General features: G+C 39.0%; 1 protein-coding gene across 2 annotated transcripts in view; it reads right to left on the reverse strand.

Moving 5' to 3' along the window:
• Nucleotides 1-326: 326 nt before the first annotated feature.
• Nucleotides 327-27,239, reverse strand: part of NRP1 (neuropilin 1) — a 170,137-nt gene continuing 143,224 nt past the window's right edge. For both annotated transcript variants that reach the window (XM_060782510.2, XM_060782512.2), the window contains exons 12-17: nt 24,554-24,613; nt 11,997-12,134; nt 9,267-9,538; nt 8,427-8,520; nt 6,826-6,867; nt 327-5,534 (exon numbers count right to left, since the gene is read on the reverse strand). In XM_060782510.2, coding sequence (XP_060638493.2) covers nt 5,245-5,534; nt 6,826-6,867; nt 8,427-8,520; nt 9,267-9,538; nt 11,997-12,134; nt 24,554-24,613 — 896 coding nt within the window. In that variant the 3' untranslated portion in view covers nt 327-5,244. The remainder of the gene's footprint in view (nt 5,535-6,825; nt 6,868-8,426; nt 8,521-9,266; nt 9,539-11,996; nt 12,135-24,553; nt 24,614-27,239) is intronic.

A 27,239-nucleotide genomic window follows, 5' to 3' on the forward strand; every position in this document is an offset into this window, starting at 1 on the left:
CATCTAGAATACATGAACTCCAATTTAGATTGCCATACTATAGTGTAGTCTAGGAATGCAATGAAGTTTGCCTCTGAGTAGATATGCATAGGGATATTCTGCTGACTTTCAGTTTCAGGGGATATGAATATTCAACAGCTAATATTAAGAAATATACTGTTCATCTTTTGGTGTGGAATTTTGGAAGTGGAATTTTGGAACTTTGATTTATTCCTGGTGACAAGTTTTGTCTGAACAAATGATACCTTATAAATATGTTTGGAAAGGGCATGTTGTTTCAAAACCAGTACAACTGTAAGCATAATAAAAGCCATGAAGGTATGGGGTATTTTATGAAAATGTTTAATTCAACTGTTTCTTTGGAATGTAGTAGTCATTGTCTGGAAATTTAAATTACAATTCAATCCTATGTTTGCTTGTTTTTAATGCTACTCAGTGTCTGAGAATACAAACGTCATTTAAAGTTAAGGCTTCGCTGTTCATTTTTGAAATAACAATTTAAAAGTGTCATATTGTCATAGAAAATAAAAAATTTCTGTAAAAAAATTTGCACAAAGTTTTATAATGATACAAAACATGAAGCAATAACATACCAGTAAAATGAAAACCTTTCACTACAGAAGTTTTTTATAGGAGTTTTTTTGATAAAGAAAAAAATATATATGTTATTTTACACTTTCAAAATTATGAAACAATCTAAAACAATATAAACTGAACATTTTGTAACACTGCCTTTACAAATTAATAACTTTATAAACATATAACTTTTAAATATATTTATCAGTGCAAGATAACTTCTTTTTCATTTAAAGTTGCAGAATCACTTTTCCTTTGTTGAAGGGCAGTTTTGATTCAACTCCTGTTTGAACAAATAGGTTTCCAATCTCTGCTCTAGTGTTTGACAGACACTGCAGCATTCCCTAACTCATCTTGTCTTGCAGGTATAGTTCTTCACCTTGGAAATCTGTTTAAAAGTCCAGACTAAACCACAAAAGGATTCACCGAACAATTGACATGGTAGATGTTTGCTGTCATGGGGCACATTATTGTATATACAGTAGAGTTTCACTTATCCAACCTTTGCTCATTCAACGCTGTCTGCCTCCTGCCTGGATCCACAGCTGTTTCAATACATTGTGATGTTTTGGTGTATCGAACTGCTTTTTTCTGTCGATTTGTTGTAAAACATGATGTTTTGGTGCTTAATTTGTAAAATCATAACGTAATTTGACATTAAAGAGGCTTTTCCTTAATACATCCTTATTATCCAACATTTTCACTTATCCAACTTCTGCCGGCCCATTTATGTTGGATAAGTGAGACTCTACTGTACCTATATGTATATGTCTAGAGATTTTAGTAAAAATGTACACCTCAAATCCTGGGTTGACTTATCCATGGGTCAATGTAACTGTCTCTAAGTAGAGAAAATAAAGATGAGAAGTTAGTCCTTTCCAGGAAAACCCAGAAGAACTGATCTTCTGCTTCTGACCTTTTTGAATTCCAAGCAAAGCAGTGGTCAGAGGCAATCAGCCTAAGGCAGCACTCTTTAGAATGACCCTCAATTTATCCATGTGTCATATAAAAATCTATAATTTTGGCCACCAAACTGACTCTCAAATTATACATGTATATACAGTAGTTTCTGTATATACTCTGCACTGACATGCCTGCTAATACTCATATCCATGTTATGTTGTCCTTCCACCATCTTGCCATGATGCTGTACCTAATACACCTCCACCACAGGCATTTGATTGCCAGCACCACAGATATTTTGAGGTGGAACCAAAGGAAGAAAAGGCAGGATGAATAAAGTTTTATTTGTGTGCAACTGGCACACAGAGAAACAAATGGAGGAGATATGGGGCGCTGATAGTTGGGCTGAATCCCAAACCAACTAGAACAAAATAAATAGTTAAACCCACATCAATTTCAACAAATTGAAATATGTGTGGAGGTGTGCTGGAGCAAGTGTAGTTAGGCTTCTAGGAATGGGAGCAATTGTTTTCAAACAGGGAGGTGAGGGAAAGAGATTCACACTATCATGTTCCATGCTGTCCTATGAGAGCTGCTTATGGTCGTCCATATCAAGGTCCAAACAACATTGTTTAAAAGCATTCGACAGCCCTGTGTGCTTCCTTAGGCTTAAGTCCTACTGAGTAGAGTGGAACTTACTTTTAAGTAAATATGCAGAGGATTGGACGGTGAAGCCAACATCATCTCCTTGTACTAGATACCCTGGTACCGTCAACATGTCACCTCTGGCTTCTTGCACTGAATAAGTATTGAATAAGATTACAGGTTGTACTCTACTGTACTGACAGTAGTTCACACTAACGTGTGTGAATGAGCTATAATAAAACAAAACTTTCATATAATCGGCATCAGCTCAAGCACAAAAATGCTGAAAGTTATCTAGGATTAAAGGACTGAGTGATGAGAAGCTCAATGGTAGATTACATGCTTTGCATGCAGAGGTCCTAGGATCAGTCTTTTACATCTCTAGTAGAAGCAGAAATGACCTCTTTGTTTGACATCACAGAGAACTGCTCCCAGCCAAAACAGACATCGCTCTGCCAAATGGACTCTGTAGAGAACTTGTCTCCATGTGAACAAGCCCATTTTCATTGTCAAGAACTGTGATTGCCCATTGCTTCTGGAGATCTGCCAGGGACAAGTTTTATGTATGGCAAGCTCCACTTCTTAAATGATATTTGCATGCTTTTAAGTCGTTGATCTTAAGATGCCCATGTGATAACCATTGTTAAGGCAAAGCTGATAATTATGCAACTGAATATTAAATGATGCAAGTGCAGTTGAAAATTATTTGAGCTGGATCTTCTCTTTGGAATAATTAAGTAGCGGAGTGTTTCAACCCATGTCATTTGGATAATGCATTTAGGAATTAAATCTGATGTATGCACTACTTTCCCCTTATGGTAAAAGTTTAGCCTTGAATTCTACCTTCTTTTGTAAATCTGAGTTAAGTACAGCTTTAAGGGATGCATTTTGATATGGTGACTCACTGCGGAAGAACATGTGGATCAAGAATAGGGCTCTACGGATGCACCGCCAAGACACTACACTTGGAGGACCATCATCCTCGGGCTACAAGGGATTGCGTAAGTAAGTAAGTCAGATCGGATCTGTTGTTAATCTCATTACCTGCATACCTTGTATGCTACAGTGTAATAAGGGACTTGGGCCATAATAAAATGTTGTTGTTGTAAGATCACTCATTACGTAAGGGTACATTTGATAGAAATAATTTCCATTGCTGTTAAACTGATATGGAAAAATTACTTTATGATTACTTAACCCCCAGTTGTCATTTAAAAACTTAATTACATATTTTGGAGAATAACTAAATTCATAAATGCATTGCATCCATTGTTGCTTTCTTTACATAGATGCCCTTTTACAGTATCACACAATCTGTGTCTAGAAAAGAAAGAGAGAAATATAAATGTTCTTACACAGTGTGATCTGATTTTGACTGGGCTTGTACATTCTTTACAATGTTGTGGGTTTTTATTCTGTAATATTTAACCCAGTTTCATATTGATATGTTATACATTGATTTATTGATTCTTTACCTTATCAATTGCTGACCGAAGCCAATACAGCACCACTGGTAGCAGCATCAGTGTAACCCGAATTAAGGTGAATGTGTCCTACATAGCAATAACCACTCTTACATTGGATAGCATGGCTAGTAGATGGCAAGAGACATTCTTTGCTTTGAGAAATTAAAAAAAAAACACCTCTTTTGCTATCTATTAATATGAAAGCCTTGCACAGAATTAAGAAAAGATACTGTCAACTTATGTTGTTAACAAGATATCCAAAGTTCAACTCTGGAGTGTAAAGTTAAGAATTCTCCCTTACTTAAAATACAGAAAAGAAACCAACAAAACAAAACAAAACACAAGGTCTAATAAATCCATTTTTTTGCCATTACCAGCGAATTAAAGCTGCATTTTCCTTTCCTTGACAATGGCAAATACTTATGCAACAATCTACTTGAGAGAGAGAGAGAAAGCGAGAGAGAGAGAGCTTGAAAGAGAGAGCAAGTGAGTGATTATATTTGAAAATACATTCTATATGAAAGAACAATAAAAAGGAGAACGGGGGGAAATATTGCAGCTTTGTACAAAAATGGTCCAGAAACATGAAATTGAAATACAGGAAGTGGAAGAATCAAGCCACCAAGTTGTCTAATTTCCTTAGCCCTTGCCTTCCCAAGGTTTACTTACACTAAAATATACTTTCTTGTTAGTCAGTGAGCCCTCAGGCTAAGTAATAAGGACTTTAACTGGAGCGAGACAAAGGTGGAGTTAATGTTAACACAATGAGAAGCAGTACAAACAAAAAGGCACTTAGAGGACACACACTAGCCAGTGCCAAGGACTTTTGCTTTGTTTTCTTACAATTAGAGGCAGTACACTCGGTTTGCCGGTTGTTTCTGGATGATGGCACGTATTTCTTGTATGGAATTCACAAGCACAAAGTTTAGTACAACATTGAGAAACACCAATAAAATTCTGACTGTATTGCTTGTTAAACAGAGCTGACACACTATACTAGTACTGATGCTACAGTACTTTTTTTGTTTTGTTTTCAAAAACACCCTAACCCTCCTTTGCCTATGCACAACACAAGCAGTTATACACAAATACAGGTTCAGGAACCCACTAAGTTGCTGTTACTTTGATATTTTTTCTGGGCACTGAGCTACAGACAGTATGTCCATCCAAAGGACCCCCACCAAAATACACTTTGTGACAGCATCTTGGATTTTTGCACAGTAAAAATAATAATAATAATACTAATAAAAATATATAACAGGGCAGAGGATGGGGAGGAAGGCAACAAAACCAAGAAGGGAGGAAACCGGGGAAGGGAGAGAAGGAAGGAAGGACAAAAATATATATAGGAAAGACCAAAAGAAACATCCCCTCTTAAGTCAATCATACTTGGTCTCAACACCAGCATTTGATTATTTCAAATCAAAACAGAAACAGAAGTAGACTGTACATGATTCAGATTGTTTAACACAGATTGTTGTCCATGTTTTAGTACATCTGTTACACTCACTGAAGCTCCTGAGAAAAGCTTGGCTCAGCGTCCTCAACGCAGTTTTCAGCCTGTACAGTAAAAGAAGATCCACAGTTCCCCAGCATAAGCTAGCGATATGTCCTTCCATCTAAATTCTCCACGACCTCTTTAGCTATATCCTCCTCATGCCTCTGAGTAAGTATTCTGTGCATTCAGTTTGTCTTTTTTCAATTTCACGCCATCCACAAGTTCGAAATTGTAGTTCTCCAGTGCAGATAAGTTCCTATCTGACATCCCATTGTGCCAACAAGCGCAGTACAGAATGACTCCACAGATGGCCCCCAGAAGTACTCCAAGCGAACTCATGGCGATGATGGTGATGAGAATGGGGTCAAGCGTCTTGAGGACGTTACCTGGCTTTCTGGAGATATCATCGTAGGGCTCTCCGTTTCCATGGTAATCTGGAGTAAACCCTGCAGTGGAATAAAGAAGGGTTGCTCTAATGGGATGCTGAGTAAATACACACAGAGGAAAAAGAAAACTGGTTTGGGAAGCACTTTGGGCTCTATGGAGACAGTTGAAAAGGTAAAGACAGGGCTGAAATTGGATATCATGTGTGATTTACTGAATGATTTTACAACTATGTTTGGAGACTGGTTTAACCATCAGGCTCTTAAAGAAACAATACATTTGTGCACTGGCAGGAGTATTATTGACTATTTTGAGATCATGCCACTTCTAGATAATTTTTCTAGGTTCTAGATTATATACATGCATAACATACATGAAACCTTCCGCATGTGCACCAGAGCTTCTCCAAGTTTTTTTAAATGATGGAAGTTAATTTTGCTATTTTTTCCTCTTTTTTAGAATATAATTTTTATTTTAGGACATACACATACACAAGAAATAGAATACAAATATTATACAGTATGTAGACCTAGAAGGATTGTCTCCAAAAGGATTACTATGTGAAAAAAAATAAATATTGTGGTGGTGATGGGAATGGTAACTGTTGTGTTTGTGTCTGCTAGTTTTTTTTTCCTGAACTTACTTTTCAGGTGGCAGGAAAGAGAAAGACATGAAATGGTTGGAAATGTGGGCATTCGAGCATTGCTCTGAACACAAAGTGCCCCCTACGTAAGTGTTTTGAGTTAACATAAAGAGGCAGTAAACCAGATCCCATCCTTGTGGACAACACAAGGGTATAAGTGTTACAATTTTATTTCTGTGCAACTCATTAAATATGCTTTGAGGTCTTTTGCAATTTCTTTTGACATTAATTTTGTTTCCTTAATGTTGCTTGATATAGAACAACACTGTTGAGCTGAAACGATTGGAAGCAGCTCTGAGCTCAGATGCAAGGCAAATAAGTCCTTGTTGTGCCTTTCTGAACAATGTTCTGCTCTTGCTGCTGCTGATTTCCCCAGACAGTGTTTGGAACACGACAATTCAGTAAAATCAGTATACACTGCGACTAATGGTGCCTTTCTCACACCACCTGCTGCCACGTCCTTAAAAAAAACAAACACCCAAATACTTGTCTGTAATTTCTCTGTGTCCAAGTTTAACATTTTAAAGAGAATTTTTATACATGCAGAAAAGCTAAACAATGTCTGTATATTAGTAAACAAACTATATAGATTTGTGTAGAGGAGGCATTTTTAAGGACAATTACTAAAATGGAGACTAAAATAAGTTAATACGTTGCACAGATTCACATGACGCTAAAGGAAGTTTTTTTAAACTAAAGAAGTGTGTTACCTGTTTGATTAATATCTGGCTCTACTTCGACTATTTCATTTCCTGCAAGCAAAGAGAATTGACATTGATTATTAGGGTGACAAAATACTGATTGGCTTTCATGCTGGCAATAATGGTATTTAGGATTTTCCTCCTGTCTCGGAGCATGATTATGTCAGCTTGACATAACTGTTCATTAACCTGGTCTCCCATATTTAGCAAAGAAGAAAAAAAAGGGATTAGAAGTCCTCCCTCCACCCCAGCTTGGCTCATTTTTAGAGTTATCAGCAGGGAGTTTCTGTCTCTGGAAAATGAAAATCAGTAGGCAAAATTAGCATGTTTCTTTCAATGCATTCATAATCTTGGAGCCCAGTGCTGTAAAACCCTTAATCATATACCAGCAGCACTTAATCTCAAAAAATAGTACTGCTGGCTGCAATGTACAAAGAAGGATTTCAGAACAGCCAGGCTTGTGGTTTGAACTGAAAGGTATACATACGTCCTTTGATCACAATCCCACATAAATTATTAGACCAAAGTGAAGTTAATTGTGGAATCAGCTTGTAAAGTCTAGAATCTAAACTGACAGGAAACAAAATACTTGACAGCTCTATTTAAGTACAAATCTCTTATAAATAACTAGTTTTTCATGGGAATGGATATTGTTCCACATATCGTGCATTCTGTGAGCAGAACAAGATGTAAGGATGGCCGAAAGGTACCTTTAAAAACTAACTAATTTATTGCATAGTTAGGCTGCAGTTTTGTGGTCCTTCAAACAATGTCCCAGGATTGAGACAGTAGTGTAGATTTCCTTTCATGGACAAGGAAAGACAACAATAAAACACAAAGTGCATTCATATAACATTCCAGGTGAGAGCCAGTATGGTGTGGTAATTTGGGTGTTGGACTGGGATTCTGGGAGATTAAGGTTCAAATTCTTGTGCAGCCATCGAAATCCAACGGGTGACCTTGGGTAAATCATACAGCCAGCCTCAGAGGAAGGCTGAAAGAATGAAGCCCTCTCTGATAAGTGTGCCTTAAGGTCACCAAAAACGAAAAATAATTTGAAGACCCACAACATCATCAACCTAGGTTGCATCTCTGCTTAAACAATACTAAGTAGCAACTAGATTCTCTCTGCCTAAAATCCTATAAAGTTCAGAGTAGAAATACTAGGCTATATGGATAAAGAACATGATTTGTAGATGTGATAGATTGAATTTGCGTTTGTATGGAATGTAAACTATGGTATCTATTAATAAATATCCCCACCTCTTCATGATCATTTCACACTATGTACTCTGGAACATACCTCCAAAGACTATACAACTTCAGCCTAATTGCCTTTGTGGTCTTTAAGGCAACTATAGCACAAGTTTGGAGAATGACAAGACTGATATGATCAAATTCCACCACAACTCTGAAGTTCATATATAGTCTCAAGCTACATAGAACCAAGTGCAAATCATCCCATGGAAATTGTCAAATTAATTTCAATCAGATAAATGTTTACACAGTGAGACAAGAAAATAGGATCCTTGTATCTGTCACCAAGATGCCATACCAAGAATTAGTGTTCTGCGTGCAGTATTTTGCAGTTCACAGCAAATTATACTTACTTCGGCATTCCTCCTGGGTTATGTGGCCATCAAAGTTAATGTCATCAACTGCAATTCCTCCAGTTCCTTTTCCTATTTCTCCTTCCACCATCACCTGGTAAAAGTATTGTATTTGGACAAGTTAGATCTAATGGCCAGCAGAGCTTAGGCACTCATATTCTTTGATAAGCATATCAATGAAAGACATAACGTAATACCATTTGACTGTCACATGTCAAGACTAAGTCAGGCAATTTTTTCTTCTTTTCTAATGTAACAAAAGAATGGACATATAAAGTTGGAACTCTGACAAGAGGGATAATTCGTAAAAATAGATTGGCCTTCTCTACACATCTATGAAATATAATGCAATCTCCACATTACCTAGACAAGCTGACCTTGGACATTTGCACATGATAAAGATCAAATCACCTCTGATTTTCCCTCATGCTATTTATGTTATCATCTGATAACTGTTAATGGAACACAGGAATTAGTGGAGAGATGCAATGAGATGTTGATCAATATACATTTGATCTACACACATCTCTGAAGGAGGGACTGCTTTCAGCTTCACAAATGCAAATGCCCTAAGGCTGTTCAAAAGCTTCCTGTATGCGATCAGTTCATATCTCTCGCAAAAGAGTTTTGTCTTGGTGTTGGGAGGCGGTGAAAGGGTTGAGCAGGATGAGAAAAGGTGTCAGAGAGAAAGAGACAACATGCCATAATTCAGTATTAGAACATGGGCTTTATATCCAGAAGATCCCAGATTCATTCTCTGGAATCTCTGCTTGAAAGACTCTAAGGAGACCTTCTGTACACAAAACAACATCTCTTTCACAGCTATATATTGTCACTTACCTGATAATGTTTGGCAGATTTATGAAGAAATACCCGTCCTTCTTTCCAGAAACTTCCCTGATTTCCACTAAGCGTCCACAAGACCTGATCATATTCTTTTGGTGTCTGGTACCGCAGTTTGATTCTTAGCGTACCAACATGGTGGCCTGACATGTGATACCAAAAAGTCATGCAGAGTGCAGAGTTCTGCGGGTTGATGATGGGACTGATGAGCCGTGCAACTTTGCCTCTCTGGTTTTCATCAGCTTGTGAGTAAATGAAATTGCCATCTCCTGCTGTGACAAAAATACTGCATTAGAAATAATGGCTCACTTTTGGCTCTTTTAAACCTGATAAAGCTCAAGTACTCTGAAACTGATCTGGCCTTATCTGCAGATTTGTTACAGAACTACAAGTCTGCAAAGAAGACTTGAAGGTCACCTTGCAATGAACTCTTCTCTAATCTCCCCTTTCCAGCAAAGTCAACATTTTACTGGCACGAACATTCTTGATGCATCATCCCAAAGGGGACAATTAATAATTCAGGGGATAGTATGGGCAATCCCCACCCTCCTCTGAACAAATCACCAAACGTCAGGGAATGATTAATACCAAAGTGGGTAGCTATTTGATATATATAGTTGGATCTCTGTACCCACAGATTCATGAATCCATATATTCCCTGACTTCAAAATAGTCAAAAATTAAAAAGGATACCTTGATTTTGCCATTTAATATAAGAGATATCATTTTACTCAAAGCCACTTTGAGTCTCCTTGTGGAGAGAAAAAGCGGGGTATAAATAAACATAATAAAGTAAAGGTAAAGGTTTCCCTTCGACATTAAGTCTAGTCGAGTCTGACTCTGAGGGGTGGTACTCATCTCCATTCCTAAGCTGAAGAGCCAGCACTTTCTGTAAACACCTCCAAGGTCATGTGGCTTGCACGACTGCATGGAGTGCCGTTACCTTCCCGCTGGAGTGGTACCTATTGATCTACTCACATTTGCATGTTTTAGAACTGCTAGGTTGGCAGAAGCTGAGGCTAACAGTGGGAGCTCACCCTGCTCCCTGGATCTGAACTGCTGACCTTTCAGTCAGCAAGTTCTGCAGCTTAGCAGTTTAACTCGCTGCACCACTGCGGCCCAAACATAATAAACATAAACATAAACATAATAATAATAATAATAATAATAATACAATGTGATCCAATACAACAGCCAGCAGAGAGATCTTGTCTGCTGTGGACTCATCTTGTTGTGTTTCAAATAATAATAATAATAATAATAATAATAATAATACACAATTTTATATAATGGGACTTCAGCATGTAGTGATTTTGTTAGACTAGAATCAAATGTACTAGGATAGGAACCCTAATGACTTTTCACACACATTTTAGCCCTGTTAGAACTAATACTAAAATTAGCCGGCTGAAAGCTGTATGCGAAAAGTGAATGTTTCAAAGGAACTGAAGAAATCTTATCCCCATATCTCAGAGGATTATACCGACTCAGTCTATAATGGCGATAAACAGTGCTTCTGCATTTAATTAATTAATTTCAATACATTTATGCTCCACTTTTCTAAAATACTCAAAGCGGCTCTTTGTGTGTCACAGTGTGAAACAGCAGCTGATTTGCCCCTTTAAGTGCTCGCAAAATGAGTCTGAGCACTGCCAAAAATGTCACAGCAGAAAAGAAGAAACCAGACTCACAATGCTTCCATGAAAACGTTTCCAGATTACAGCTCTTGGAATGTAAAAAGGCACCTGAAACTCTAAAGCCTAGTGATAACAAAACCTCATTTAAGAAATGTCATTTTCTTTCCAGGCCTTCAGTGAGAGGACAAGTTGTGCTTGTCTCAAGACACTCATGGCAAAGTTCAAATATTTTTCATTTCAAGAATATTATTGCAGCGCTGGGTCAGGAACTCTGCCTTCTTTGTCTTAATTAGAGCTCAACTTATGCATGCCTTTTAGATTTTGTCAGTCCTTGGCTAACATGGCTTTTAACCTCCCTTCAATGTCAGATCTTACTGAGTCATTTCATTTTACTTTGCATGATTTTCCTCCATTATCACAGCCTTCATTTCGGTTAACTGCCTTTCGCTTAATTTGATGCCATTTATTTGTACAGTGCCATTTATACTCAAAAGTATTTCAAGTTTTCTCCCCCGTTCCCTAAAACTAAATGTACTTGTCTTAAGATTCAATTGAAAGTGTCTCTAAATTTAAGGAGCCCAATTTTGTCTAATTTCCTTGTCATTCTCATTAAATAAAGGAGTGGGGGGGGGGGGCTCTGAAAGTGGAGATGGGGGGGATGTTATTGCCAGCATTTTTGACTCATCTACATAATGAAAAGGAGAACAATAATTGAGATATATGAAGGTCACAAAATGGCCTTTGCTCACTGGTCTTTGAATGTGTCGCTAAAGTAACAAGTAGGAAGCATGTGATGGATTGAAGTTTTATTAAATAAAGACATTTGCAAATGGGCTTCTAAAAGTACCTTCAAAATGGCCATTATATGTAAACGTTCTGGCAAAAGCTTGGGAGGTTACACACTTCAAGAAAAAAGGCTTCAATACAAATAAATCTTGCCATAATTTTACTAAAACAGTTCTGCCCTTTACATTACTGTGGAAAATATGGCTTCTCAGTGAGTTTTTAATTTTTTTTTACACACAATGCACCTTTCCCCTCTTCCTTCCCTTCCATTGCACCCCCAGTTTGGATGTGAACCCTACTTTACCTGTGTGGTCTTGAATGGGCCCTGTTTTGCTGGTAAGCACAGCCCATCTAAGGTCCAGTTGGCCATCATGCTCCCAACGGCAAATTGTCTTCTGAGAACTGTAGCCAAATCCACAGTTGAATCCATAGGCTGGGAGTTCTTTAGGAACAGGATGGGAGGGTTGGTAGCAGGGGAGGAGGAGAAAGAATGAAAAATATGCATATAGGTAAATTATTGTGTCATTTGTTTCTCCTAATCATTTCAAAGATTCTGATAAAACCTATTTTATTAAAGTGAGGTGTTGTAGGTGAACAAACTTACAACAACAATTTAACTAACCCATCCAGTTCTTGTGGGTTTTTTCGGGCTATATGGCCATGTTCTAGAGGCATAACTAACCCATGTTTACAGTCTCGAATGCAAGAGAAGCACAGATCATATTTCACTGATTTAGGTGTACAGGGTGTATCCTTTATCCAAAATGCCCAGAACAAGAATTATTTTGGATTTTGGAATACCTGTATTTGCATATACATAATGAGATATTATGGAGATGGGACTCAAGTCTAAACATGAAATTCATTTACATTTAATATATACGCAGAGGCGGCCCTAGGTAATTTTCAATGGTAAGCAAACAGTATTTTGCCCCCCCCCCCAACCAATCACTGATATATATATTTTCTGTTCGTCATGGGAGTTCTGTGTGTCATATTTGGTTCAATTCCATCATTGGTGGAGTTCAGAATACTCTTTGATTGTAGGCGAACTATACATCCCAGTAACTACAATGTCAAGGTCTATTTTCCCCCAAGAGCGCCTCAAGACCACCCCTGGGCAAAATCAACTATACTGCAAATGCTTACTTTGTGTAATGGGTTGAGCCGCCCCTGTGTGGTAAATAAATATAAGCATATGTATGTATGTGTGCATGTGAAGAGAGGCACTTGAATAATGTATACACATAAGTGACCATGAACATTTAGATAAAGGTAAAGGTAAATGGATGGCCATCTGTCAGGGGTGCTTTGAATGCAGTATTCCTGCTTTTTGGCAGGGGGTTGACTGGATGGCCCATGAGGTTGCTTCCAACTCTATGATTCTATGACTGAAAGTGATAACGGAGAGGAGGATGGGCTAGACTGGACCCGGGTGCAGGAGATCAGGGACATCTGTACTCACATATGTCAAGGTCTATTTTCCCCCAAGAGTGCCTCAAGAGCGCCACTGGGCAAAATCAACTATACTGCAAATGCTTACTTTGCGTAATGGGTTGAGCCGCCCCTGTATATACGTTACACACAGCCTGAAGGTAGCTTTATGAACAATTTTTTTTTAAATTGTACGTGGAAAAAACGTATGTGCATTGAGTCCTCTGGAAGCAATGGTGCCACTATTTCACGCAGCTTTGAACTTTTGAGGATTTCCAATTTCAGAAAGGGATAATAATAATAATAATAATAAAAATAATAATAATAATAATAGGTCGGTTTACACACACACAAAAAGGCAAATATTCAATGCCTGAACTCAAATACAAACATTTTAAAATAAACAGAATACAAAAATAATAACCATAAACTTGTAACAAAAGAGAAATTAACATCAAAATGAGGTCCAAATACAAATTACCAATCTTTAATAGCAAATTAAGCCATAGAGGAAGGGAAAGAAAACCAGTGCCATGTTTATGCACCTCTCAATAAAGTGACCTCCTCCCTGACACCAATGTCCTCTTCCTACTGGAAGTGGTGGGCACTGAGGAACACCACTAGAAGTGTTTGTGGTGGCCACATCTAAGGTGCCTATTTTTTGATATCCCCCTAATGCTCCAAATGTAGCATTGTTCCAAATCATTGTGGGAACAAGAACATGGCACCTTTTCAGTTGTATACCGTGGCCATTTGGTAAACCTGGTACTTCATCACACTAGAGAATGAATTCACTTTAAATCCAGTTTCTGCCTCCTACAGAATTATAGGGTTTGTAGTTTAGTGAGGCTGTTAAAGGTTCCCCCCAAACTACAAATCCCAGAATTCTGCAGGAGGAAGCAACCTGGTTTAAAGTGGATTCATTCACTTGTATGATGAGGTCCCATATTTCTGGACACAGAAATATGAGCAAGCATCAGTGGGGAAGAACCTTGTGAAGTCTGTAACATCTGCTAGGAAATTTCTAGAGACTTCCATTAAACCTGAAGAATTTTTCGGAAAGTATAGGAAGGAAGATGCCAAAAGAGAGAATATACAGTTTTTTAAATTCATTGCAAACTCAATCACATAGTTCTAAACCAATGGGGCAAATTATGTGCCCCTGAGTCCAGATGATGTTGAACTGTGACTTCCAGCATTTCTCACCATTGGCAAAGGATGCTGATACTTACAATATCACAATATCTGGAAGGCTGAATGACTCCCATCCCTCCTCTAAACCATGGTTAAGAACTGCATCTGAATTGTGTCGTACAGCCATCCACTTCTGATATCACTTTAAATTGTATTGTCGAAGGCTTTCATGGCCGGAATCACTCAGTTTACACACTCAGCCATAGCAGAGCACCTGATGAACCAACCTGGACACAGCATTTTATTTGAGAACACAAAAGTGCTGGACCACTCTCACAACCACCATGTCAGACTACACAGAGAAGCCATTGAAATCCACAAACATGTGGGCAATTTCAACAGAAAGGAAGAAACCATGAAAATGAACAAAATCTGGCTACCAGTATTAAAAAATTCTAAAATTAAAACAGCAGAGAGAAAAACAGGCAGGGACTTCTAAGCACCTTTCATTAAGAGTTTGCTCCAGGCACAGTCAGCCCATTGTATGCTAATCAAGGTGGTCAGTTGAAAAGATTCACACCTAGCCCAACTTACAAAAGCCTTTTGTCTCACCCTGGTCAGTCCACAGATATATAAACCCCTTTTTTCCCAGCTCCAGCAGACCTCTGAGGAAGCCTGCCATAGATGCAGGCGAAACGTCAGGAGAAATGCCTCTAGAACATGGCCATATAGCCCGAAAAAACCCACAAGTCACTTTAAATTGTTCAGCTGCCTATCTTTTGCATTCAGCCATTGTGTTTCCTCCCATGTAATTAGATTTTAAATGATATGGCAGAAATGACTACTGATCCTTTTGCATTTTTAAAGGAAGCACACCACGGTTTGTTACCAAGAATAGATTAGCTGAGCAGGTAAACTTTATTCAGGTAGCTTATATTCACATAATTGATTATTAATTACTATCAGTTACTATAAACCCTACAGACCATGATGTATTTTTAGGCAGAAAACAGTATAGTATCAAAAGCAGCATGTTGTGTCAGCTTTTGAGTGCCTGCTTGAAGTTGACTTTGAGCTATGACATTGAGAAAGGGACCAGAGCTGAGCATTAGAGCACACGCTTTGCATGCAGACAAGTTTATTCAATGTAATGGAGGCTGCCCAGAGTCTTTCCAATATCAGAGACTGTTCCATACATGAAAATACTATTAGGAAAATTTCCCGATAGACCTCAATCTAATTTGGCAGCCACAGAAAGGTATTCACAGTGTACAAATTCCTGTTCCACATTTAAATAATCTATTTCCCCATCTGCTTCCTGAGCATATGCTTCAAGGGCTTCTCAAAATTCCAGCAAGACTCTTCCCTGTATTGGAAGAATGTTTGTTATGTGATATTTGGTTTCATTATACTTTGGCACCTTAATTCAAGTATGGGACCAAATTCAGGAACTGCTTGGTTAAATAAGTTGTATGTGCACCTGGATTTTGGATTTGCATTCAGATGTGTGCTCGAATGCAGATACTGTTTTTCTGAAGAGTGCTACTATCAACTGGACTTGTATTTGAATGCATATCCTACACCACATTACGGTACAACTTGTCAAACACAAGTATATTTAATTCAAGAATATCTCCAGAGCAGGGTTCCTCAACCTGGGGGTTGGAACCCCTGCGGAGGCTGCAAGGGGGTGTCAGAGGGGTCACCAAAGACCATCAGAAAACACAGTATTTTCTTTTGGTCATGGTCATGGGGGTTCTGTGTGGGAAGTTTGGCCCAATTCTATCGTCGGTGGGGTTCAGAATGCTCTTTGATTGTAGGCAAACTATAAATCCCAGCAACTACAACTTCCAAATATCAAGGTCTATTTTCCCCAAACTTCACCAGTGTTCACATTTGGGTATATTTAGTATTTGTGCCACAGATCCATCATTGTTTGAGTCGACAGTGCTCTCTGGATGTAGGTGAACTACAACTCCAAAACTTAAGGTCAATGCCCACCAAACCCAATATCTTCTGTTGGTCATGGGAGTTCTATGTGTCAAGTTTGGTTCTATTCCTTCATTGGTGGAGTTAGGAATGCTGTTTAATTGTAGCTGAACTATAAATCCCAGCAACTACAACTCCCAAATGACAAAATCAATCCCTCCCCCAACCCCATCAATATTCAAATTTGGGCGTATCGAGTATTTGTGAGAAATTTGGTCCAATGAATGAAAATACATCCTGCATATCAGATATTAACATTATGATTCATAACAGTAGGAAAGTCAGAATTATGAAATAGCAACAAAAATAGTGTGGAACTGTATTAAGGGATCATGGCATTAGGAAGGCCAAGAACCAGTGTTCCAGAGGGACACGTGTGTTGGTCTAACACAGGGGTCCTCAAACTAAGGCCTGGGGCCCGGATACGGCCCTCCAAGGTCATTTACCTGGCCCTCGCTCAGGGTCAACCCAAGTCCGAAACAACTTGAAAGCACACAATAACAACAACAATCCTATCTCATCAGTTAAAAGCAGGCCCACACTTCCCATTGACATTGTTCTTCATTTTAATTGTAGCATTGTTTATAAAATATGTGCAGTGTGCATAGGAATTAATTCATGGATTTTTTTTCTCAAATTATAATCCGGCCCTCCAACTGTTTGAGGGACTGTGACCTGGCCCTCTGTTTAAAAAGTTTGTGGACCCCTGGTCTAACAGCTTTCACAATACCATTAAAAGAATCACTAACTCAAAAAGCATCCCCAAGCCAGCAAAAATGTAGAACTAAACAAATGTCTCTTTGAGGCAGTAGTGCTTAAGTGTCCTGCTTTTACATGATAATGAATAATAATGTAGATACTAATAATAATGTAGGTACTAATAATCATACTTAAATAAAGCTTTCCACATGCTGTTTAACTGACCCACAAGATGGCAGCATTTAAATGACTACAAACCTAAGAAAGGAATGAGACAAATGTGGCCTACAGCCAACCAAATACAAAACAAGCTTCAAAAGAAGCTCCTTGTAAAACAAGGGAAGTCTGGTGCTATGTTGCTTATTTTGGTCAGGATGAGATCATATCTTGTTTTCAACGTCTCAAACGTTCTGCCCAATGGTCTTACATGAGATGGTTTGTTGTTTTTTAAATAGAGTCTTGAATTTGAATGGGAAAATAAAAATCCACTCAATAGAATGGCTAAAATTCCTTTGTGTTTTCCAAAACAGTTTCTAAATAGAACAATTTTTTTAAAATGTAGTTGAGAACATTTGTAATGAAGTGTCTGCCTTAAGTATGGACAACTTGGAAATGATACTCTTAACAATTGAGAGGGTCAATGCCCAAAGACATAATTCTACCCCTTTATTACTTATCTTTAATTAAAAAAGGGAAAGGAGCTCCCATGAACCTCACGACAGGCTGAGCAACTCATGTTTGAAGAACTGTCTTGCTGTCATGATTGATTGTGTTTTGGCCTCAGCTCGGAAGAATGATAGCGCAACAATTCAATACTCTTTCAACAGGAATGACGCAGTGAAGGGCAATCCTACGCTAGAAGCATTCCTGCGATATTGAAAACATGATACATGGTACTAATGGACTCTGACCCACAGCTGCCTTCCTTGCCCATAGAATTTTTTAAAAGAAAATGTACAATGAAAGACATTTGGGGGAAAGAGCAGGAGAACTCAGTGAAATGGAGAAAACAGATAATATGCTTTAAAAGAACAAACACGAATTACATATTGAGAGTTAAATATGGGGTAACAACAGCTGGCAAAGACTGAACATCGCAGGTATACCATAGGTTCAGTGGTAGTTAAGCTCATATTTTGAGCCTGAGAATGAAACATCAGATAACCACTTCTGTAGAAACAAAAGGAACTATCCTCATTGCTCATGATGTTGCCCTTTCCTAAGCAGAAAGAATGCTATTTGTGTGTTGTTGAAGGCTTTGATGGCTTGAATCACTGAGTTACTGTGAGTTTTCTGGGCTGTATGGTCATGTTCTGGAAGCATTCTCTCCTGCCTATGGCAAGCATCCTCAGTGGTTGTGAGGTACATTGGAAACTAAGCAAGAAAGGTTTATATATCTGTGGAAGGGCTGCATAGGGAAGATGATGAAGAAACACAACCTACAAACTATCTACAGACCCACAAAAAAAAAATCCAACCAATGCTACATTCAGCAAAGGACAGCCTCTCACCTCTGCAGGACTCCACCATATGCTGTGCAGCTGTGGAGAAGTCTACATAGGGACCACTAAACACAGCACCCAAACACGAATCAAGGAACATGAAAGGCACTGCAGACTAATCCAACCAGAGAAGTCAGCCATAGTAGAGCACCTGATGAACCACCTGGACACAGCATATTATTTGAGAACACGAAAATGCTGGACCACTCTAACAACCACCGTGTCAGACTACACAGAGAAGACATTGAAATCCACAAGCAAGTGGACAATTTCAACAGAAAGGAGGAAACCATGAAAATGAACATCTGGCTATCAGTATTAAAAACTCTAAAATCAGGACAGCAAATAAAGCGCAACACTCAATACCAGTGGAATTCCAGATAGAAAACAACCAGGACCAGCTAACATCTCCCAACAGGGGATTCCCCCAGGTAGGAATCAGCCAGGCCTTGAAGCTGCAAGGCTTTGCAATGCTAATCAAGGTGATTAATTGCAACATTCACACTTGCCTCCAACAGACAAAAGTTCTTTCTCCCACCCTGGATTTTCTTGGATCTTCCACAGATATATAAACCTCCCTTGCTTATTTTCCAATATACCTCACAACTACTGAGGATGGTTGCCATAGATGTGGGTGAAATGTCAAGAGAGAATACTTCTGGAACATGGCCATACAGCCCAGAAAACTCACAGCAACCCAATGCTATTTGTGCTATTGAAATTATTCGATGTTAATTTTATTTTTTTGTGATTTTAACACAAACTCACACACGTGGACGTTCATAGTTCTAAACATAGATAGGCCACTTTTTCACCCCGGTGGGTTGGGTGCTAGGGGCTGATAGTAGCCAGAGTCAAAGCTACCAGTCAGAAGAGTTCAAGCGCATGTTCCTATTTCTTTCTCTTTTATCACAGGCATGAAGACCTACCCTCACTTTTAAGAATGCGTTGAATAAAATTATTCATTCCCATAAGGGAGAACACATTTAATCAATCCTCCCCATCAGATTCAGGGCCCATTGAACTATTACATTTCCCCAAAGAGGAAGGAGGAAGATTCTGATGGTAATGTGAGATGGGAAGCTGAGTGAGGACCTGCAAGGCTATAGCCTTCATGCTGATAGAGGTGTTGTGGTGCAGCAGGTGTTCGAAAATCCATGATAATCTTCCTTGCTTGGCTGCCCCCACCTTCTTGCTTGGTGTGGGAGCAGCTAAAAGGTAAGTCTGGTATGAAAGACCAAATAGTCCTCTCAAGTCCATTAAAGGACTGGAGAGAGAAAACAACAGGAGGCTAGATGAGCATTCCTTTCATTAGTGTGTTTGCACATTTGAAGAGCCCCTTATCTTTCCATTCTTTCCATTTGCCTACATACACAATGCTCTTACACACACACACTTTCACAAAGACAAACATGTTATTCGTACAAACTTGGTTCTTGGGTATCCACTGCAATACCCAAGAACAGTTCACTAGATGTAAAACATCTTTAAAAAACCTCAGATACACACCATCTGAAGAAGACTTAATGAGAGAGCTACTGTCTTGAGTTAATGCAGCCAAAAGTAATCTTATTCGGTACCATTTCTGCTTTGCTTAGTAAAATAACATATAGTTTCTGAAGTATTGCAGAGTAGAGAGAAAAAGCACCAAATGCCAACAGCATCAACTTCCTAACAAGCTGTTTAAATTACAGTTGATGGTTGACGGTGTTGCAAAATCTCTTTAAAAGTGCAGACCGTTATATGGTGTGGTGTAATTAAAACAAATCTGGCCTGTGAGAGTAGCCAACAGCTGCATTTCTTGGCCACATCTTTCTCACAGCTGGAATTTCTAATACTCTACAGGATACATCCAGCGGGCGACTTCTTTGTGATATCATTCGTCTTTCTTAGTCTAGAGCTTTGACACATTTTGACAGTTCTGTTAGTAATAAGGGACATGGTGCAGCAAATCACGTACCCATTTTGAAATTCTGGAGAAACAATGCCATTTTCAAGCGTTATGCTATTATGGCCATCATTAGGGGACCCTTTTGAAAGCACCCCACATGGAAGTTACCTGTCACCAAGTGGCAGCCACTCAGCACCCTGATGGAGCAATTTCCTCTGTGCCGCCACAAAAGTTACTTTTCAAAATAGTGTGGAGAACATTGATTGATCTGAGTGAGTTGGAGCTATAGTGGGACAGCTGCTAAAGGGAACAATGTGGAAAAGCAGCCTTAGAAAGTATTAAGGCTGCATTCTTATTCACACTTACTTGGGAGATAAGTCTCTCCGAATTGGGTAGGACTTAATGCTGATGAAACACACATAAGGGCTGGGGCTCCAAATGGTGTTTGTCAGGGAACAGCCTGGACTTGTGCTTTTGATGTGGGTTGCTGGGAAATTTTAGTCCCAGTTCCAAATGTTGGATTTGTATGGTCACTTTGATGTACTTCTTTATCACTAGTCAGTACATTCTGCTGCTCTCAATGAACACATGCTTTGCTTATTCACTGAAAAAGCAAGATTAAATTTAAGAACGTGAATTTGACATATGCTGAATTTACAGTTCTTGCATGAAAGAACGGAAGCAAAAAGCATGTATGGAATTTAACTCCAGCCTGGCCCACAATGCTGAGCAGGCTATTACCCTCCAATTGTCAATGACATTCAGCTAATGCTAGCAGTTCTTTATGAAATATTATTTTTGCCGTTATTTCTTCCAGTAGATATTCCCCCATCCCCATGCTATATAGTGAGCATTTCTTCTCACTTTTTGTAACTGACTGTGCTAGTTAAGGCTAACTGAGTTGCAGCCCACCTACATTTTAAGGACCAGATACTACTAGAAAACACACAAGACAACAGCAGGAAAGGTGGGGTTGTGTGGGTTCACAGATGACCATGTGAAGAACTCTACTTTCAGATGAGCAACCTTTACTCCTTCTCCATGTTCTCTGTGATTCACACAAATGAGATATTAGCAACCTACTACCCCCCAGGAGCAGAGAATGCCGTGCCATGCAGGAGAAAAGCACAGCCCAGGTTCTGCTTGAGATCTCAAGTCTCGTCCGTAATGAGAAATAAAAGTCAAAGGTTGAGACTAGGCAGCTTCTCGACAGATACCATGTGGAAGCAGTCCCCATAAGAAAGTGGCCAATACAGCAATTGCTTCTCAGCTGTATAGTAGTGCTTCCCATTCAGTTCGTAGGCCAGATAAATAGCTGCAAACCATTTAGAACAGGGGTCCACAAACTTTTTAAACAGAGGGCCAGGTCACAGTCCCTCAAACTGTTGGGGGCCGGATTATAATTTGAAAAAAATACATGAATGAATTCCTATGCACACTGCACATATCTTATTTGTAATACAAAAAAATACTTTAAAACAATACAATAATTAAAATGAATAACAATTTTGACAAATATAAACTTATTGGTATTTCAATGGGAAGTGTGGGCCTGCTTTTGGCTGATGAGATAGGATTGTTGTTGTTGTTGTTGTGTGCTTTCAAATAATTTTAGACTCAGGTTGACCCTGAGTGAGGGCTGGGTATATGAGCTTGGAGGGCCGCATCCGGCCCCCAGGCCTTAGTTTGAGGACCCCTGATTTAGAACATCTTTGGGGCAAGACTAACAAAGCCCTCTTAGAACAGTAACATAGCAAGAGGCTCTGAGATTTCCTAAACCAGTGGCTCTCAATCTGTGGGTCTTCAGATGTTTTGACCTTCAACTCCCAGAAATCCTAAAAGCTGGTAATTTGGCTGGGATTTCTGGGAGTTGTAGGTCAAAACATCTGGGGACCCACAGGTTGAGAACCACTGTCCTAAATGAAGCTATCTGGTCCACATAAAAATTAAGGTCTAGGCCAGGGGTCCTCAAACTAAGGCCCGAGGGCCAAATACAGCCCTCCAAGGTCATTTACATGGCCCTCGCTCAGGGTCAGCCTAACTCTGAAACGATTTGAAAGCACACAACAACAACAATAACAATCCTATCTCATCAGCTAAAAGCAGGCCCACACTTCCCATTGAAATACGAATACATTTATATTTGTTAAAATTGTTCTTCATTTTAATTATTGTATTGTTTTTAAGTGTTTTTTCCACTACAAATAAGATATGTGCAGTGTGCATAGGAATTCATTCATGCTTTTTTCAAATTATAATCTGGCCCTCCAACAGTTTGAGGGGCTGTGACCCGGCCCTGTTTAAAAAGTTTGAGGACCCTTGATCTAGGCAATGAACAGAATGTTCCAAATCAGTGGTAGGATTCTGCCAGATAGACCAGTGTTCTGGTTTAGGTGAAATGCTGATCACTGGTAAAAATGAATTGTCTGATCTGAGTAGCACTTTGTCTTTGCAAGATCAAAAATAATCCACTTTTGAGTTCAAAGAGTCCACCTGCTCCACTGCTTGCAGAAATTGCCATCAGAAAGGCAGTTTTCAGGTATGTAATCTGAGGTCACAGGAGACTATATACTCAAAGGGTGAGCAAAGACAGTCACAGTCTCTAATGTGATGTCAGCTCAACTGGGTGCAGGTTTTTTTTATATTCCTTTAAACATTTTTAAATGAAGGGATTCAAGAAACACAAGGGCTTTCCAAGGCACTGAAAGTGCCAAGGAACTGTAGCCACATAGCATCACAAAGAAGAGAGTCATTCTCATGCATTTTTGGAAACTTAAATAAATATAGCACTAGGTCCTGTCTGATCTTGGAATCCATGCAGGGTCAACCCTGGTTAGTCCTTGGATGGGAGACTGCCAATGAATACCAGATGCTGTAGGCTATTTCAGAGGAAGGAATTGGCAAAACTGCTATGTTTCTTGCCTAAGAAAACATGGAATTACTCCATGTAAGTAACATTGGATTTAGTCCAATATTTAGGATTCCAGACCCGCTATGAATAATTATAATGCCAGAACAACCTTTTTTGCACATTGGGGGTGCAAAAAAAGAGATATAAATGTGTTTGTCTCAAGAAATGAGAGGACAGGATGTCTCTCACAATAGCATATGCTGACTGAACAAACTGAGGAGGAAGAAAATATTTTGAGGGAGAGGAAAATATTCACCTATGCGACATGGAAACCCGGAGGTTAAGAGACACAGCCTTGGAATTAATTACTTTTTCTTTTGGCTGATCATGCCTGTAACACTGTTGTCTTTCCGGGAGCATAATTGTTAGTACGTTTACTTTTTTGCTTGTAGCAACCTCTCTAGTGTCATATTGTAAAGGAAACACTGGTATACTTATCCACACCCTGTTAATAAATTACTTTGAAGCCTATGCCTGATTGTGGTTTAAAGGAAATGGGAGAAACTGAAGACTGGCCTTTCCCCTCTCTATAATTATTAACACAACAAACTGAAAAATGCTGATTATATGTTGAAACATTTGGGTGAACTTAATATTTTTTTCTTTCTCAAACAAACTCCAGTATTAAAAATGACCAGAATTCATATGATAAAACTCCATGAAGCTGTACATTAAAAGCAATTAACTATTGTATTGATTAAGGGAACAGGGCCAGCTGCCAGGAACAGCTTCTTTCCTTTCTGCCCAAGTTTATGGTCGCAGTTTGCACAACCTCTTTTCAAGAATTCTTTCTAGAAAAGAAGAGTGTAGAATTGCAAATTCTGGGATGTGCATACACCTAGGCATAGAATAATACCCTCAAATTTGCAAACACTGCTTTGTTTGATTAGGTTTTGCAAAATGGTAGAACCTTTAAACACATAGTTTTTCTTTCTTCAGTTTGCAAATACACTCTGTTCTTCAGTTTGCAAATACACACTGTACCATAGATAGGCTTGATTCCCACCCCCTATACACTGTGATTCAGTCTGTGAATTTTTTGATAGTACTGTCACAATTTGGCATGGACAGATATAGACAGGAAGTTAGTTCTGCATTGCATATACATGTGGATGACAGGAGTAAAATATTTACTGTACTGAGCTTGGAGACCAGATGCTACTTTATACTTAAGAGACTTTGAAAGAAGAGAAAGACAGAAAGTCCTGCAATTCATTATATGTGTCTTTGGCAGAAGAGTCAATTTTGAAATATACAGTAGTGTAACCAGTAACAATTACACGAGTAAACCAAACCCATACCTGGCTGCACTGTAGTGTCAATTGCTGTTGACCTTTCTGTTATCATAGCTGTGGTACTGCCTGAAAAGGAATTCCATACAGTATGTTACACAAAGCAGCTAAGATAGACACATAAATCATAATAAAAGTCCTTTGTTTGTACACATAGCTATATGAGCATGCAGGCATGAATTCACCCATTCCTACCAAATGAAGCAATAACATCTTGTTTGTTCACGTTTTTGAGAGAGATGCTTGATGAAAAGTATTACCAGGGTTGTTATCCTGCATATTAGCTGACCTGGCTATCTTTTGCTAACTTATTAACAGTTAACCCTGTGTTTAACCTTTCATTACATACGTTGCAAAGACAGAGACATTGGACAATTAAAGGAGAGTGGAACACTGAAAGGTGCAGAATGCAGACATGTTGTTTTCTGTTGTTTTTCTTACCATTGCTGTTATTTAAACAAACCATGATTGTTCTCAATTTAGATAGATAAGGATGTTCTGAAATAAATTGTGAAGGCTATAGTATCAACAAAACCTAAAAAGACATTATGGCTGCATATATACAGGGTGACTCTCTCCTTCTTGCTGGTTGTGAAAGTGACCCATTCTGGTAACTCGCAAGAAGCCCTGTGGCCAGTGGAGAACAGCAGCAGTGACACGAGGACAAGCCATCCCCTTTCTTGCACCATGAAAAGGTCATGGCAGTAGTATCTGACTAGACAGTAAACCCAATCCAGCTATTCAAATATCAAAAAATCCACAGGACATCCCAAGAATTTCTTGTAAACTCTAGAATATTACCCAACTTTACCTAAGTTGCCCCTGATGGTGCAATGGGTTAAACCCTTGTACCAGCAGGACTACTGACTGAAAAGTTGGCGGTTTGAATCTGGGGAGTGGGGTGAGCTCCTGTCTGTCAGCTCCATCATCTCAGGTGGGGACATGAGAGAAACCTCCCATAGGATGGCAAAATGGTAAAACATCCAGGCATTCCCTGGGCAACATCTTTGCAGATGGCCAATTCTCTCACATCAGAAGAGACTTGCAGTTTCTCAAGTCATTCCTGATACGGAAAAAAAAACTATACCTAAAGCAGAGCAAAATTGGATTAAGGGTAGAAACTTGGGCAATTTGTCAAAAGTCCCCATGCATCATGTAGACAGCCAATGCCAGGTGAGGTTTTTTTCCATGTAGACGGGTCCTAAGTTAGGTTTTCACTGTAGGTGGAATATGTCCAAATTGTTCAGACCACATCTAGGGGCCATGGCAGTAATCCTGTCCTGTGAGCAGCTTTGGTTTCTCATAGAAAGTGTTAAGTGGGTGTCACATACCAGTCCTTCCTTTGCATCCAATATGAGACAAATGATTAGTGCAGATGTTTCACATCAAAATGATGTGCGTACAGTTTTATTTCTGGATAAGGACCAATCATGCAAGCAATGCTTTTAATTAATTAATTTATTTATTCATTCATTCATTCAGTATACCACTTTCCTCCCAAAATTGGGACCCAAGATGGCTTGTAATTTGAAAACAATTTAATTTGTATTGTCGAAAGCTTTCATGGCTGGAATCACTGCGTTGCTGTGAGTTTTCCGGGCTGTATGGCCATGTTCCAGAAACATTTCCAACATATTTTCCAACAGACCTCACAACCTCTGAGGATGCCTGCCATAGAGGCAGGTGAACTGCCAAGAGAGAATGCTTCTGGAATATGGCCATACAGCTCGGAAAACTCACAACAACCCAATTTAACTTGTTTTACTCCAAATAAATGTGCAAGGTAAATGCACCTGTGTATCATTGTTAGTACACATTCACATACTGAACCATTTTTCAGTAGTTTTGGAAGACAAACTTTTCTCTTTTTGAAACATATAGAATAAAACTTCCTTTTAAAAAGGAGAGCGGAATGTATCAAGCAGTAAGCTCTGCTGATTACTATCAGCCAGGCCTTCCTCCCAGCCCTGCAGGGAAGCGTTGAAGTGCTACAGTGAGTATGATTGTGATGGGGTTTAATGAAGCTGCATTACTTCTGTGCCTGGCAGTAGCAGTGATGTAATAAAGTATGTGATGGGGATGTGAGATGTGCACGTTATTTATATCTAGATCTCCAAAACAATAGATAGATAGACCAAATAGACATGTAGCACCAATGTTTGTCTTTACTAATAAAAAACCTTAACTGAGTCAGTAAAAGAAGCAATTAGCTCTAAGTTCAGTTGCAATTATCTACTTATGTAAGTTTATGTTGATGCGCTTTGATAATTACTTTCTTCTAGATTTGTGCAATTTAACAGAACCGGAAGAGCACAATGCCTTAACACTCCAGATTATTTTTAGAAGTGATTAAAACATTCTTTGTACTCCCTGGTTTCTTTGTGGGTGGCAACACGTACAAATACATTGACCTGCTTTGCAGTAATGTCGTTTTTAAAGTTCATATGTGTCTTTCATCATATATAGGTACTGCACAAACATAAAGCCTTGTACATCCAATTGAGTCTATATGTGACTGATCCAACCAGTTGTTGAGCATCTGATTTATGGCTAACCTATTATGGGATTATCATGGCAATTTGCCTCTGGCTTCCTCTGAAGCTGAAGTTCCATCTTCACCAGGCATGGGCCAACTTTGGTCCTCCAGGTGTTTGGACTCCAAGTCCCACAACTCCGCTTAAGTGGCTGAGGGGGA

The sequence above is a fragment of the Anolis sagrei genome, chromosome 6, assembly GCF_037176765.1.
Source record: "Anolis sagrei isolate rAnoSag1 chromosome 6, rAnoSag1.mat, whole genome shotgun sequence".
Lineage (NCBI taxonomy): Eukaryota > Metazoa > Chordata > Lepidosauria > Squamata > Dactyloidae > Anolis > Anolis sagrei.